This window comes from Trachurus japonicus, chromosome 18, assembly GCF_045865225.1.
Source record: "Trachurus japonicus isolate A0001 chromosome 18, Traja_1.0".
Classification (NCBI taxonomy): domain Eukaryota; kingdom Metazoa; phylum Chordata; class Actinopteri; order Carangiformes; family Carangidae; genus Trachurus; species Trachurus japonicus.
In genome coordinates this window covers 730,494-743,697 of record NC_140924.1, presented here as the reverse complement: position 1 = coordinate 743,697, position 13,204 = coordinate 730,494, and the positions used below count along the sequence as shown (strand labels likewise).

General features: G+C 46.4%; 1 protein-coding gene across 2 annotated transcripts in view; it reads right to left on the bottom strand.

Moving 5' to 3' along the window:
* The window catches only part of tfr2 (transferrin receptor 2), a 47,979-nt gene that overhangs the window by 2,516 nt on the left and 32,259 nt on the right, over window positions 1-13,204 (bottom strand). The window contains exons 10-18 of one of the 2 annotated variants that reach the window (XM_085759030.1): window positions 9,004-9,123; window positions 7,755-7,837; window positions 7,583-7,646; window positions 7,437-7,504; window positions 6,819-6,889; window positions 6,627-6,711; window positions 5,255-5,479; window positions 1,298-1,438; window positions 495-656 (exon numbers count right to left, since the gene is read on the bottom strand). In XM_085759030.1, the coding sequence (XP_085615156.1) occupies window positions 495-656; window positions 1,298-1,438; window positions 5,255-5,479; window positions 6,627-6,711; window positions 6,819-6,889; window positions 7,437-7,504; window positions 7,583-7,646; window positions 7,755-7,837; window positions 9,004-9,123 (1,019 nt within the window). Of the gene's footprint in view, window positions 1-246; window positions 657-1,297; window positions 1,439-5,254; window positions 5,480-6,626; window positions 6,712-6,818; window positions 6,890-7,436; window positions 7,505-7,582; window positions 7,647-7,754; window positions 7,838-9,003; window positions 9,124-13,204 lie in introns of those variants that run through there. The other variant, XM_085759031.1, reaches the window with a different exon arrangement.

Below are 13,204 nucleotides of genomic sequence, written 5' to 3'. Positions count from 1 at the left end.
AACCCTGTATCAGTGTTGTGTAGTATCAGTGTGTTGTGTGTCAGTGTGTTGTATCAGTGTGTATATGTGTGTGTGTTGTGTTATCAGTGTGTGTATGTGTGCGTGTTGTGTATGCTCCAGACGTCTCCGTTCAGAGCGTTAGCGGCTCCCTGCAGCGTCCATGTGAACAGAGCTAGCTGTGTGTCAGTGTGTTGTGTTGTATCAGTGTTGTGTTGTGTTGTGTTGTGTTGTGTTGTGTGTTGTGTTGTGTGTCACTGTGTGTATGTGTGTGTGTTGTGTATGCTCCACACGTCTCCGTTCAGAGCGTTAGCCGCTCCCTGCAGCGTCCATGTGAACAGAGCTAGCTGTGTATCAGTGTGTTGTGTAGTATCAGTGTGTAGTGTTGTGTAGTGTGTTGTGTATCAGTGTGTGTATGTGTGTGTGTTGTGTATGCTCCAGACGTCTCCGTTCAGAGCGTTAGCCGCGCCCTGCAGCGTCCATGTGAACAGAGCTAGCTGGCGTCTGAAGCGCTTCTCGTCGAAGCGCGCGGGGTCGGAGCTCAGCAGCGCCAGGTGTTCGGTCAGAGCGCTCAGCGTGTGGTCGCCGCGGCCGTGGATCACGTGACGGAACGGCGCCTCCACCGCCGACACGTACTGGGACAGGAAGTAGTGCTCCACCTGCAGGACGGGAGGGGATTAGTGTGTCTTTGGTGTGTGTTAGGGTTTTTTTAGTATGTATTAGTGTAGTGACAACTCAAGGCAATTTTATCAGTATAGCCCGTTTTTACCACCAGTTTGTCTCAAAGGGCTTTACATCCCATCATAACAACATCCTCTGTCCTTAGACCCTCACATCCACTGAGGAAAAACTCCATGGAAAACCCTTTTAACAGGGAAAACCAGGAGAAAGCTCAGGGTGTTAGTATGTATTAGTGTTTTTTAGTATGTATTAGTGTTTTATAGTATGTATTAGTGGGTTTTAGTGGGGTTTTTTGTATGTATTAGTGTGAATTAGTGTGGTTTAGTGTGTATATTAGTGTTTTTTATTAGTGGGTTTAAGTATGTATTAGTGTTTTTTAGTATGTATTAGTGTGTTTCGGTGTATATTAGTGTTTTTTTAGTATGTATTAGTGTTTTTAGTATGTATTAGTGTGTTTTGGTGTACAATAGTGTTTTTTTAGTATGTATTAGTGGGTTTAAGTATGTATTAGTGGGTTTAAGTATGTATTAGTGTTTTAATAGTATGTATTAGTGATTTTTTTAGTATGTATGTGTGTGTAGTTAGTGTGTGTGTGTGTGTGTGTAGTTGGTGTGTGTACCTTCATGATGCGTGTGTTGTAGGAGCGAGCCGTGGTGAGGTCGTGCAGGTCGCTGTTGTCGATGGCTCTCTGAAGAGTCTCTGCTGCTCGACTGTAATCACCTCGAGCACTGAAGACCCACTGAGGAGACAGACCTCTGGACTGGAGACAGGCAGAGAGACAGACAGGTCAGAGAGACAGACAGGTCAGAGAGACAGACCTCTGGACTGGAGACAGGTAGAGAGCACTGTGTCGGGTCCCAACATGCTTCAAGGCATCAACCATCATCCCTAAGAAGGCCTTAGGGATGATGGTTGAAGACTAAGCCGAGGTCACAGGCCCCAATGACTGCAGACCCGTCGCTCTGACCTCTGTTCCCATGAAGGACCTGGAACACCTTGTCCTGCCGACCTGAAGTCCACAACAGATCCACAGAGCTGGACCCCAGGCTGCCTACAGAGCCAACAGATCCACGGAGCTGGACCCCCTGCAGTTTGCCTACAGAGCCAACAGATCCACAGAGCTGGACCCCAGGTTGCCTACCACGACGCGGTGAACATGGCTCTGCACTACGTACTGGAACATCTGGACATTGCAGGAAACTACGCCAGGATCTTGTCCTTGTCTCTGTTGCTCACCCTGAGCTTTCTCCTGGTTTTCCCTGTTAAAAGGGTTTTCCATGGAGTTTTTCCTCAGCCTTTAACACTATCCTCCTTGCCGACCCCCACCTGCAGGTGGATAACAGACCTTCTGACCAGCAGGTCCCAGTGGGTGAAGCTGGGACCCCACTCTTCTCCCTGTATACCAACAGCTGCACCTCCCTCCACCCGTCGGTCAAGCTCCTGAAGTTCACAGACGACACCACCCTGATTGGTCTCATCACCGGGGGGGGGGGGGGGGGACGAGTCTGCCTACAGGAGTGAGATCGAGCGGATGCGGAGCTGGTGCAACAACCTGGAGCCCAATGCTCAGAAGACAGTGGAGATGGTGGTGGAGTTCAGGAGGAACGCAGTCCCACTCCCTCCCATCACACTGGGGAACGCCGCGGTGGCCCCCGGCCCCGTCGAGGCCCCGTCGAGCCCCCCTCGAGGCCCCCGTCGAGGCCCCCGTCGAGGCCCCGTCGAGGCCCCGTCGAGGCCCCGTCGAGCCCCCCTCGAGGCCCCCGTCGAGGCCCCCGTCGAGGCCCCGTCGAGGCCCCGTCGAGGGCCCCGTCGAGGCCCCGTCGAGGCCCCCTCGAGGCCCCGTCGAGGCCCCGTCGAGGCCCCGGCAAGGCCCCGTCGAGGCCCCGTCGAGGGCCCCGTCGAGTCATGCTGCTTCCTGGGCATGACCGTCAGCCGGGATCTGAAGTGGGGCCTTAACAGTGAGGCCCTCCTGAAGAAGGCCCAGATGAGGATGTTCTTCCTTCGGCACTGCCAAGGAGTATGATGGTCCAGTTCTACACCTCCATCATAGAGTCCATCCTCACCCACTCCATCATCACTCCATATCATCACTCCTTCCCTGCTGCAGCTGCCAGGGACCTCACCAAGCTGCAGCTGCTAGGGGGTCATTCATTCAGCGGAGAGGGTGATTGGCTGTCCCCTGCCCTCCCTCAAGTCCCTGCACGACACGAGGGCCCTAAGAAGGAACCTTTAGAGGAACCGTTAGAGGACCGTTCCTACCTGCAGCTCTGCAGAATGCTTGTTGACAGAGGAACCTGTAGACGAACCTTTAGAGGAACCTTTAGAGGAACCGTTAGAGGACTGTTCCTACCTGCAGCTCTGCAGAGTGGCGGTTGAGAGGAGAACCTTTAGAGGAACCTTTAGAGGAACTGTTCCTACCTGCAGCTCTGCAGAGTGGCGGTTGAGAGGAGAACCTTTAGAGGAACCTTTAGAGGAACTGTTCCTACCTGCAGCTCTGCAGAGTGGCGGTTGAGAGGAGAACCTTTAGAGGAACCTTTAGAGGAACTGTTCCTACCTGCAGCTCTGCAGAGTGGCGGTTGACAGAGGAACCGTTAGAGGAACCGTTAGAGGAACTTTCCTACCTGCAGCTCTGCAGAGTGGCGGTTGAGAGGAGAACCTTTAGAGGAACCTTTAGGGGAACTTTCCTACCTGCAGCTCTGCAGAGTGGCGGTTGAGAGGAGAACCTGTAGAGGAACCTTTAGGGGAACTTTCCTACCTGCAGCTCTGCAGAGTGGCGGTTGAGAGGAGAACCTTTAGAGGAACCTTTAGGGGAACTTTCCTACCTGCAGCTCTGCAGAGTGCCGGTTGACAGAGGAACCTTTAGAGGAACTTTCCTACCTGCAGCTCTGCAGAGTGGCGGTTGAGAGGAGAACCTTTAGAGGAACCTTTAGAGGAACCGTTAGAGGAACTTTCCTACCTGCAGCTCTGCAGAATGCCTGTTGACAGAGAAACCGTTAGAGGAACCTTTAGAGGAACTGTTCCTACCTGCAGCTCTGCAGAGTGGCGGTTGAGAGGAGAACCGTTAGAGGAACCTTTAGGGGAACTTTCCTACCTGCAGCTCTGCAGAGTGCCTGTTGACAGAGGAACCTTTAGAGGAACCTTTAGGGGAACTTTCCTACCTGCAGCTCTGCAGAGTGGCGGTTGAGAGGAGAACCTTTAGAGGAACCTTTAGAGGAACCGTTAGAGGAACTTTCCTACCTGCAGCTCTGCAGAATGCCTGTTGACAGAGGAACCGTTAGAGGAACCTTTAGAGGAACTGTTCCTACCTGCAGCTCTGCAGAGTGGCGGTTGAGAGGAGAACCGTTAGAGGAACCTTTAGAGGAACTGTTCCTACCTGCAGCTCTGCAGAGTGGCGGTTGAGAGGAGAACCGTTAGAGGAACCTTTAGAGGAACTGTTCCTACCTGCAGCTCTGCAGAGTGGCGGTTGAGAGGAGAACCGTTAGAGGAACCTTTAGGGGAACTTTCCTACCTGCAGCTCTGCAGAGTGGCGGTTGAGAGGAGAACCCTTAGAGGAACCTTTAGAGGAACTGTTCCTACCTGCAGCTCTGCAGAGTGGCGGTTGAGAGGAGAACCCTTAGAGGAACCTTTAGAGGAACTGTTCCTACCTGCAGCTCTGCAGAGTGGCGGTTGAGAGGAGAACCGTTAGAGGAACCTTTAGAGGAACTGTTCCTACCTGCAGCTCTGCAGAGTGGCGGTTGGGAGGAGAACCTGTAGAGGAACCTTTAGAGGAACCGTTAGAGGAACTTTCCTACCTGCAGCTCTGCAGAGTGGCGGTTGAGAGGAGAACCTTTAGAGGAACCTTTAGAGGAACCGTTAGAGGACCGTTCCTACCTGCAGCTCTGCAGAGTGGCGGTTGAGAGGAGAACCTGTAGAGGAACCGTTAGAGGAACCTTTAGAGGAACCTTTAGGGGAACTTTCCTACCTGCAGCTCTGCAGAGTGGCGGTTGAGAGGAGAACCTGTAGAGGAACCTTTAGGGGAACTTTCCTACCTGCAGCTCTGCAGAGTGGCGGTTGAGAGGAGAACCTTTAGAGGAACCTTTAGAGGACCGTTCCTACCTGCAGCTCTGCAGAGTGGCGGTTGAGAGGAGAACCTTTAGAGGAACCTTTAGAGGAACTTTCCTACCTGCAGCTCTGCAGAGTGGCGGTTGAGAGGAGAACCTGTAGAGGAACCTTTAGGGGAACTTTCCTACCTGCAGCTCTGCAGAGTGGCGGTTGAGAGGAGAACCGTTAGAGGAACCTTTAGGGGACCGTTCCTACCTGCAGCTCTGCAGAGTGGCGGTTGAGAGGAGAACCCTTAGAGGAACCTTTAGGGGACCGTTCCTACCTGCAGCTCGGCAGAGTGGCGGTTGACAGAGGAACCGTTAGAGGAACTTTCCTACCTGCAGCTCTGCAGAGTGCCTGTTGACAGAGGAACCTTTAGAGGAACCTGTAGAGGAACCGTTAGAGGAACTTTCCTACCTGCAGCTCTGCAGAGTGCCTGTTGACAGAGGAACCTTTAGAGGAACCTGTAGAGGAACCGTTAGAGGAACTTTCCTACCTGCAGCTCTGCAGAGTGGCGGTTGAGCTCGGCGCTGAACTGCAGCACCGTGTGGGCGTAGGAGGTGATGCGTAGCGGCAGAATGCGGTCGTGGGCCAGTCGCAGCACCATGTCACCCACCAGCGCCGCTAGGCTCCGCCCCGCCGCGCCCAGTCGCCCCTCTAGCACCTGCTGCAGCCGCGTGGCGCTGTCCAGCGGCGTGTTGACGAAGGGGTACGGACGCTCCTACGGGACACACACACACACACTAAATGGAGGAGGGAGCATTTTCTAAAATTGTGAATAAATACTTGGATGGAAACGCCGGAAATTCGAAAAAAGGCAGTAAATGCAAATAAATAACCCTGCAACCCTGCAACCCTGCACCACTGCACCAAACAGCACTTTCTTAATGTTATTGTGCAATATCTATTTATTCCTACAGGTTTTATTATAGTACTGATTTTTAATAACTGAATGACTTACTTATTTATTTTTTTCTTGTGTGAGTGTACATGTGTGTCATTGAGGTTGTCCTTTTTAGCTTGTTTTAGTCTGTTTTAGCCCTGGAATGGATGTGGCACCACAAAATTGTCATTGCACTTGTTTGTTGCAATGACAATAAAGGCTATTTGTTAAATGCGCGTAAAAGTTTTTATGCTTTGGGGGGGTGGATTTGTCAGCGTATCGATAAAAGGAAAATGCGACTTTTTGTTATGGAAACAAATGATGTGAATTGAGGCAGAGTTTGTGGGTGAAGCTGCTGGACTTCACCCAGCGACGCCCCGGTGTCCCAGCTCTCCTCTCTGCACCGCAACACAAACGCTCCGTAACCCGTAATCTTGTGTTTATGACGGTTAAGACGACACAATCACACGCCGTAACATCGTATATGTTATGTAACGTTTTCCACCGCTCCATTTATTGATTTTTCGCCGGCTTCGTTGTAAACAGATGCACATGGAGGAGAGGAGCGTAACCAGAACAGACTGTCACAGTTCTACTGTCTTTCTGTTTAATATCTCATGTTACAACATGAAAACCTGCAGCTTATATTCAAGTGCGGCCTATATGTAGGCTACAGTATTTTCTTTTAAAATGTAGCTGGTGCGGCTTATACAGGTGCGTCTGGTCTGGAAAGTAAGTAAATTGTCCATGATGTTGAGTGTCAGCTGAGTGTCAACTGTTGTCATGGATACATTCACGCTCTCTTATGACGTAATCTCACGGCGCACTCCTCCTCCTCTCCCAATAATCGCAAAACAATAATGAATGGAAACGGGCATAAATTCGCATTTGCTTTTTGCGCATTTTCACAAAATCTGCTTTTAAATTCGATACATTTGGATGGAAACCCAGTTTGTGTGTGTGTGTGTGTGTGTGTGTGTGAGACCTCGGTGAATCTCAGCTCCATGGCGGGAACTCCTGCGAAGGCGGTGAAACTGTACGCTCCACTGTTCAGGTACAGAGGCTTCATGCTGAGGAGGAGGAGGAGGTGACATCATCACAGTGACATCATCACAGTGTGTGAGTGTGTGAGTGTGTGTGTGTGTGTATGTCTAAGTGTGTGTGTGTGTGTGCTCACATCCTCCAGCTGCCCCCCTCCCTCTCTGCCTGGCTGTAGATGGTCTGACCTGCATGTTTCGGATGCTCCACCTGAAACAGGAAACTCATCAGCACTCGGCAGCAGAGACAAAGTGCAGTATCTGCATTTTTTCAATTTTCTTTTTTTTTTTTTGACCAAGCAAAAGTGTAAAGGCATATTCTCTTCAATCTGGTAGAATTTGATATTGGTTCTGCTAAAATGTCCAGAGTTATTTGCTGTCCATCCAAAAAAGCACTGTGAAAGTGCAGTATCTGTAGCTAATACCAAGGCAAAGTGCAGTATCTGTAGCTAATACCAAGGCAAAGTGCAGTATCTGTAGCTAATACCAAGGTAAAGTGCAGTATCTGTAGCTAATACCAAGGCAAAGTGCAGTATCTGCCATAAAACGGTCAAAATTGGTCAGAAAGACCAGTCCACCTTTATCTAATCATTTATAGACTTGGTAGTTATTCATAATTTGATGCTTAAACCTGACAATGAAAAACACAAACAGCTGTTTTTCTCAGTTTTTAGGCATTTTTACAGATACAGATGCACTTTGCCTTTGCAGTGTTCACCTGTTCTCCTGTTTACCTGTTTACCTGTTCTCCTGTTTACCTGTCTAATGGCGGCATCCAGCAGGTCGACCAGCAGAGGACTGGTGTAGGCCGACAGGACGTCATCACCTAGGCAACAGAGACATAGTCAGACAGGTGGACAGACAGAGACAGACAGACAGGACAGGTGTATCTGGGGTAACTGACCCATCACCGCCTGGTCCAGACTGAAGTAGGCCACGGCCTTCAGGTGCAGCATGGACAGGTAACCCTGGGAGACGGAGACAGAGCTCAGAGGTCAGAGGTCAGAGGTCAGAGGTCAGAGGTCAGCCGGTGGTGTCTGCTGCTGCTGCTGCTGCTGCTCTCTGATTGGACGAACCTCCAGCCACTCGGTCGCCCCCACGTTCCCAAAGTCTCCAGCGTCCCAGCTGACGAACAGCAGACTCCTCCGGGGACTGAAGCCTGGGGACAGAGACACTGGATGTATTCAAATCTTAAAACAGTTACTGGTCCTTTATACATCTCCTTACCCTCTCAGACATATGGCAAATCCATTTTTCACAGTGCCCAAAATTCATAAAGAAATTGGCCGCAGGTCATTCAAGTACAAAGCTCCATCCGATTGGAACAATCTACCTCCCGTGTTAAAGTCCATCACCTCCTTCTATCTCTTTAGAACAAATGTATTTTCCCACTTAAGAACAAGCTGCTCATGTTTCTGATGCAGTGGCACTCTGTTGCTCTGTTGCTCCTGATGTTGCATTGTTGCATTGTGAGTATGATGTTGGTGTTGTTACCTATACAGGTATGCGTGCATATACAGTATGTATTTGTAATCCAACTTCCTGTGAGCCTGGGATAAGGTGGGTGGAGTTTGGGGGCTGTTGAAGTGGGAGAGCAGTGTGCTTTGTGTCTGTTGTGTATCATTGTAGTAGTATGTCCTTGTGTTATTTTTGTATGTGGGACCCCCTCGAAAACGAGATGCTGCATCTCAAGGGGCGATCCTAAATAAACTGAAATTGAAATTGAAATAAGCAGCATACTACCGTACTGCCTACTACATACTGCGTTAGTATGTACTCTATACTAATGTGGGATTCAGTATACTACTTGAGCAGACCGACACCGTTCACACCGCAGTATGCAGTATACAAGTTTCCCAGAATGCATTTCACAGCAACCGGTAGCAGTAGCTGTAAAACAGGCTAAAAGCTGTTTTATTTCCCGCTCTAGCGCTGTTATTATGTAACTTTATTAAGTTTATTAAGTAAGAAAGTAACTGTTTAGATCCCAAATCTACGGCCAGTTGATCCAAACGACAGCTGTTTAGAAGTCTGCTCCGATGTTTTTCAGAGAAGTGAAGCTCTGCAGCGACCGGGACATCACAGAGACAGCAGCCGGTCTGCAGAGCTGCTCGGCCGGCCAACCTCCGTCCTCATCCCGGGGGAGAAAACCATCGCTAATTAACTTACCCACAGGTTTTTAGAGGTTTACCACCGGCTGGTTAAAGTATTTCTAGGAGATAAATGTTGGTCTCAGTGATGAAATCTAACAGCTGTATCAGTAGCATTAGTTAGTCTGAATGTAAAGTGAAGCTTCCTGTGTGTATTGGTTATGACATCACTAACCTCGGGCCACCATGGAGGAGAAGGTGCGGGCCAGCTCCAGCAGGAGGGCCGTCCCCACTCCAGACTTCACCGCTCCAGGACCCAGAGCGTCTCTCTGAGCCCCCAGGATCACATACTGGTCTGAGGGGGGGGGGGGCAGAGAGTATTGTTTGTTCTCACATCAGTGGACTCAACATAATTATCCAACAAGACATGCTATAGAAGGGAGGTTTACTTTGCCTAAAGCCAACACTAATGTTGTTTTTGTTTTTAGTAGTGTCATGTTAAATGGACAAGGAGGAGTTTCTATCTGGTTATAAAAAGTCTGATATTAATGTGGATGAATCTCCGTTACCACTTGTTAATGGTCCATTTTAGATAAATCTATGGTTTTGTCTCTATGGTTATTTTGTTATTATAATTAAAGGGACAACGAGGAGTTTCTATCTGGTTATAAAAAGTCTCATATTAATGTGGATGAATCTCCGTTACCACTTGTTAATGGTCCATTTTAGATAAATCTATGGTTTTGTCTCTATGGTTATTAGGGCCACGGGCAATCGCACCGGGCACTGATCCCTACAGCTATGAAATAGCTGCAGGGACCAGTGCCCGGGCGAAGCCCGGGCACTACTGTTATTGTGTGGATTTTTTCTTATTATTATTATTATTATTAGTGTGAATGCTGGAAGCATTCACACTATTGTTATTCAAATCTTTATACTTATTATTAGTGTGAATGCTGCAAGCATTCACACTATTGTTATTCAAATCTTTATACTTATTATTAGTGTGAATGCTGGAAGCATTCACACTATTGTTATTCAAATCTTTATACTTATTATTATTAGTGTGAATGCTGGAAGCATTCACACTATTGTTATTCAAATCTTTATACTTATTATTAGTGTGAATGCTGGAAGCATTCACACTATTGTTATTCAAATCTTTATACTTATTATTATTCTTACTTCTTCTTCCCTTTTTCTGCGTTTAACTCCTTCTTCATACTTTGTGCTATTTCAACAATTCATATATCAAAACGTGCAGCTTTATCAGGACATTTATGCTATGTCTTTTCTCTTTCATACTATTTATACTTTTTAAAATATTTAACTTTTTCTGCAATTTTTTTCTCATAGGAAATACATTGAAACAGTCTTCAAACTCTTCAAATCTTCTGCTTCATTCAGCCTCTAATAGCTTCAGCATACTTTCAGCTACAGACTTCATTCAACTTTTAAACTGTTCACAAACCTTTCAACTATTCAGCTATATCTCAGCTTATTGATATCTTCAACAGTTTCAGATATATGTATAGTTTTAAAATCATTAAAATTTCTGACAAAATTCAGATTTAACATGAAAGTCAATGGGACGGAATGTTCGGACGTTGGCAGTTGGCAGAGTGACAGAGGGTCTAAAAATCCTCTCACATTTTTCTCTCTATCCTGTCAGTACGGCCACAGATTACACTTTACACACATAATTTCGGGCATGCTTGTAGACAAGCTCATCCTTGATCTCTTCATGTGCTCAAAAAACCAGAAAGACGAACACAATTTAAACTGGGAGCCTCCGAGTGCAGCCATTTCCCTCTCTCCTCTCATTGACTCCCATTCAAAAGTAGGCGCTGATTTTCTAAACGTCCCAAAGTTTCCAACCTGCGACACAATCAACAATTTTTACTCTAGAAACACCAAAGTGACACGGACGCGTTCAGCAAGGTCTTATGGTTCGGAAAATGTAAACCTTTTGCTCGTACTAAGTACAGATTTGTCGTACATTAGATCTGTTTGAGGGTGTCACAGAGCAGTTAAAGCCTATGGTTAAAGCTGCCACCATGCCTTAAAGCCACCAGCCAACAGTTACATGGTAACCTCAACATGGCAACCTCACCATGGTAACCTCACCATGGCAACGTCACCATGGCAACGCACACACATTCTCTCTGTCTGACTGTCTGTCGGTCATACACACACACACACATCCAACACACACACAAATGGACACACACACACAAATGGACACACACACACAAATGGACACACACTCACCATACACACACATCCAACACACACACACACACACACACAAATGGACACACACTCACCATGCATACACATCCAACACACACACACACAAATGGACACACACTAACTACTACACACACACACACACACACCATACACACACACACACACACACACACACACACACACACACACACACACACACACTTTTCCTACAGTTGTCTGACTGTTTTGTGTGTACCTCTCTATCTTCCTGTTGTAGTTAATGGACTCGTTGCTGTTAATTTTGTTCTTTAGCTATTTAAACTGAAAATACACATTTCCCCATTTTGGTCATGTTGAACACATTGTTTTACACGTATCCTAAACTACTGAGGCTCTTCTCAACCATTTCACACCATTAAACCCGCTGTTTACATGTTCTACTCCTCAGCTAATGCTCCATCTATATTCTTCAACAATGTTCTTCTGCTGTCAGTTTACAATGTATTTCAGTAGGCATTAACTTTTTTCCTAATTCAGGAATTTTTCAAACTCTTCTTTGACAATTCAAGTAATTTCCAGCCATTTCATACAAAGTCTCACATCTTCTACTTTTAAATATATTCTCAGCCATTGCTTCGGCTATGTTAGTGCTGGTTCATCAGTTGTCCTTCCTGTCAGGTTAGCTGCAGATTTAACTATTTAACCATTACATTTAAACATGCAGAATTTCAATGTTTTCTTCTCCCTTTAGCATTTCTACTGCTTTTTACCTTTAAAAAGGCATTCATCTCACACTACAAGTTACATGTTTCAGCTTTTTCCCTCCTAGGGATGAATAAAGTATTCCTCTACTCTCTACTCTACTCTACTCTACTCTACTATACTCTACTCTACTCTACTCTACTCTACTCTACTCTAGCATTAGTCTTTTCAACATTGCTTTAGCAGTTTCGTCAACTAATTTAGCGTTGATTCAACAATTTCTTCAGCTCATTCAGCATTGCTTCAGCAACAGCGTTCAGCTGCTTTCAGCATTCACACGCATTTTCTGCAGGAAATGCTATCTTTTTCTAGTTATTATTATTATTCTTACTTCTTCCACCCTTTTTCAGCAGTTTTCTGCTCCTTCATACTTTGTGCTATTTCAACAATTCATATATCAAAACGTGCAGCTTTCTCAGGACAATATTGCTATGACTTTTCTCTTTCATACTATTTATACTTTTTAAAATATTTAACTTTTTGTGCAATTTTTCTCTCATAGGAAATACATTGAAACAGTCTTCAAACTCTTCAAATCTTCTGCTTCATTCAGCCTCTAATAGCTTCAGCATACTTTCAGCTACAGACTTCATTCAACTTTTAAACTGTTCACAAACCTTTCAACTATTCAGCTATATCTCAGCTTATTGATATCTTCAACAGTTTCAGATATATGTATAGTTTTAAAATCATTAAAATTTCTGACAAAATTCAGATTTAACATGAAAGTCAATGGGACGGAATGTTCGGACGTTGGCAGTTGGTAGAGTGACAGAGGGTCTAAAAATCCTCTCACATTTTTCTCTCTATCCTGTCAGCACGGCCACAGATTACACTCTACACACATAATTTCGGGCATGCTTGTAGACAAGCTCATCCTTGATCTCTTCATGTGCTCAAAAAACCAGAGAGACAAACACAATTTAAACTGGGAGCCTCTGAGTGCAGCCATTTCCCTCTCTCCTCTCATTGACTCCCATTCAAAAGTAGTCGCTGATTTTCTAAACGTCCCAAAGTTTCCAACCTGCGACACAATCAACAATTTTTACTCTAGAAACACCAAAGTGACACGGACGCGTTCAGCAAGGTCTTATGGTTCGGAAAATGTAAACCTTTTGCTCGTACTAAGTACAGATTTGTCGTACATTAGATCTGTTTGAGGGTGTCACAGAGCAGTTAAAGCCTATGGTTAAAGCTGCCACCATGCCTTAAAGCCACCAGCCAACAGTTACATGGTAACCTCAACATGGTAACCTCACCATGGTAACCTCACCATGGCAACGTCACCATGGCAACGCACACACATTCTCTCTGTTTGACTGTCTGTCGGTCATACACACACAAACACACACACACAAATGGACACACACTAACTACCACACACACACACACACACACACATCCAACACACACACACACACACACACACACACATCCAACAC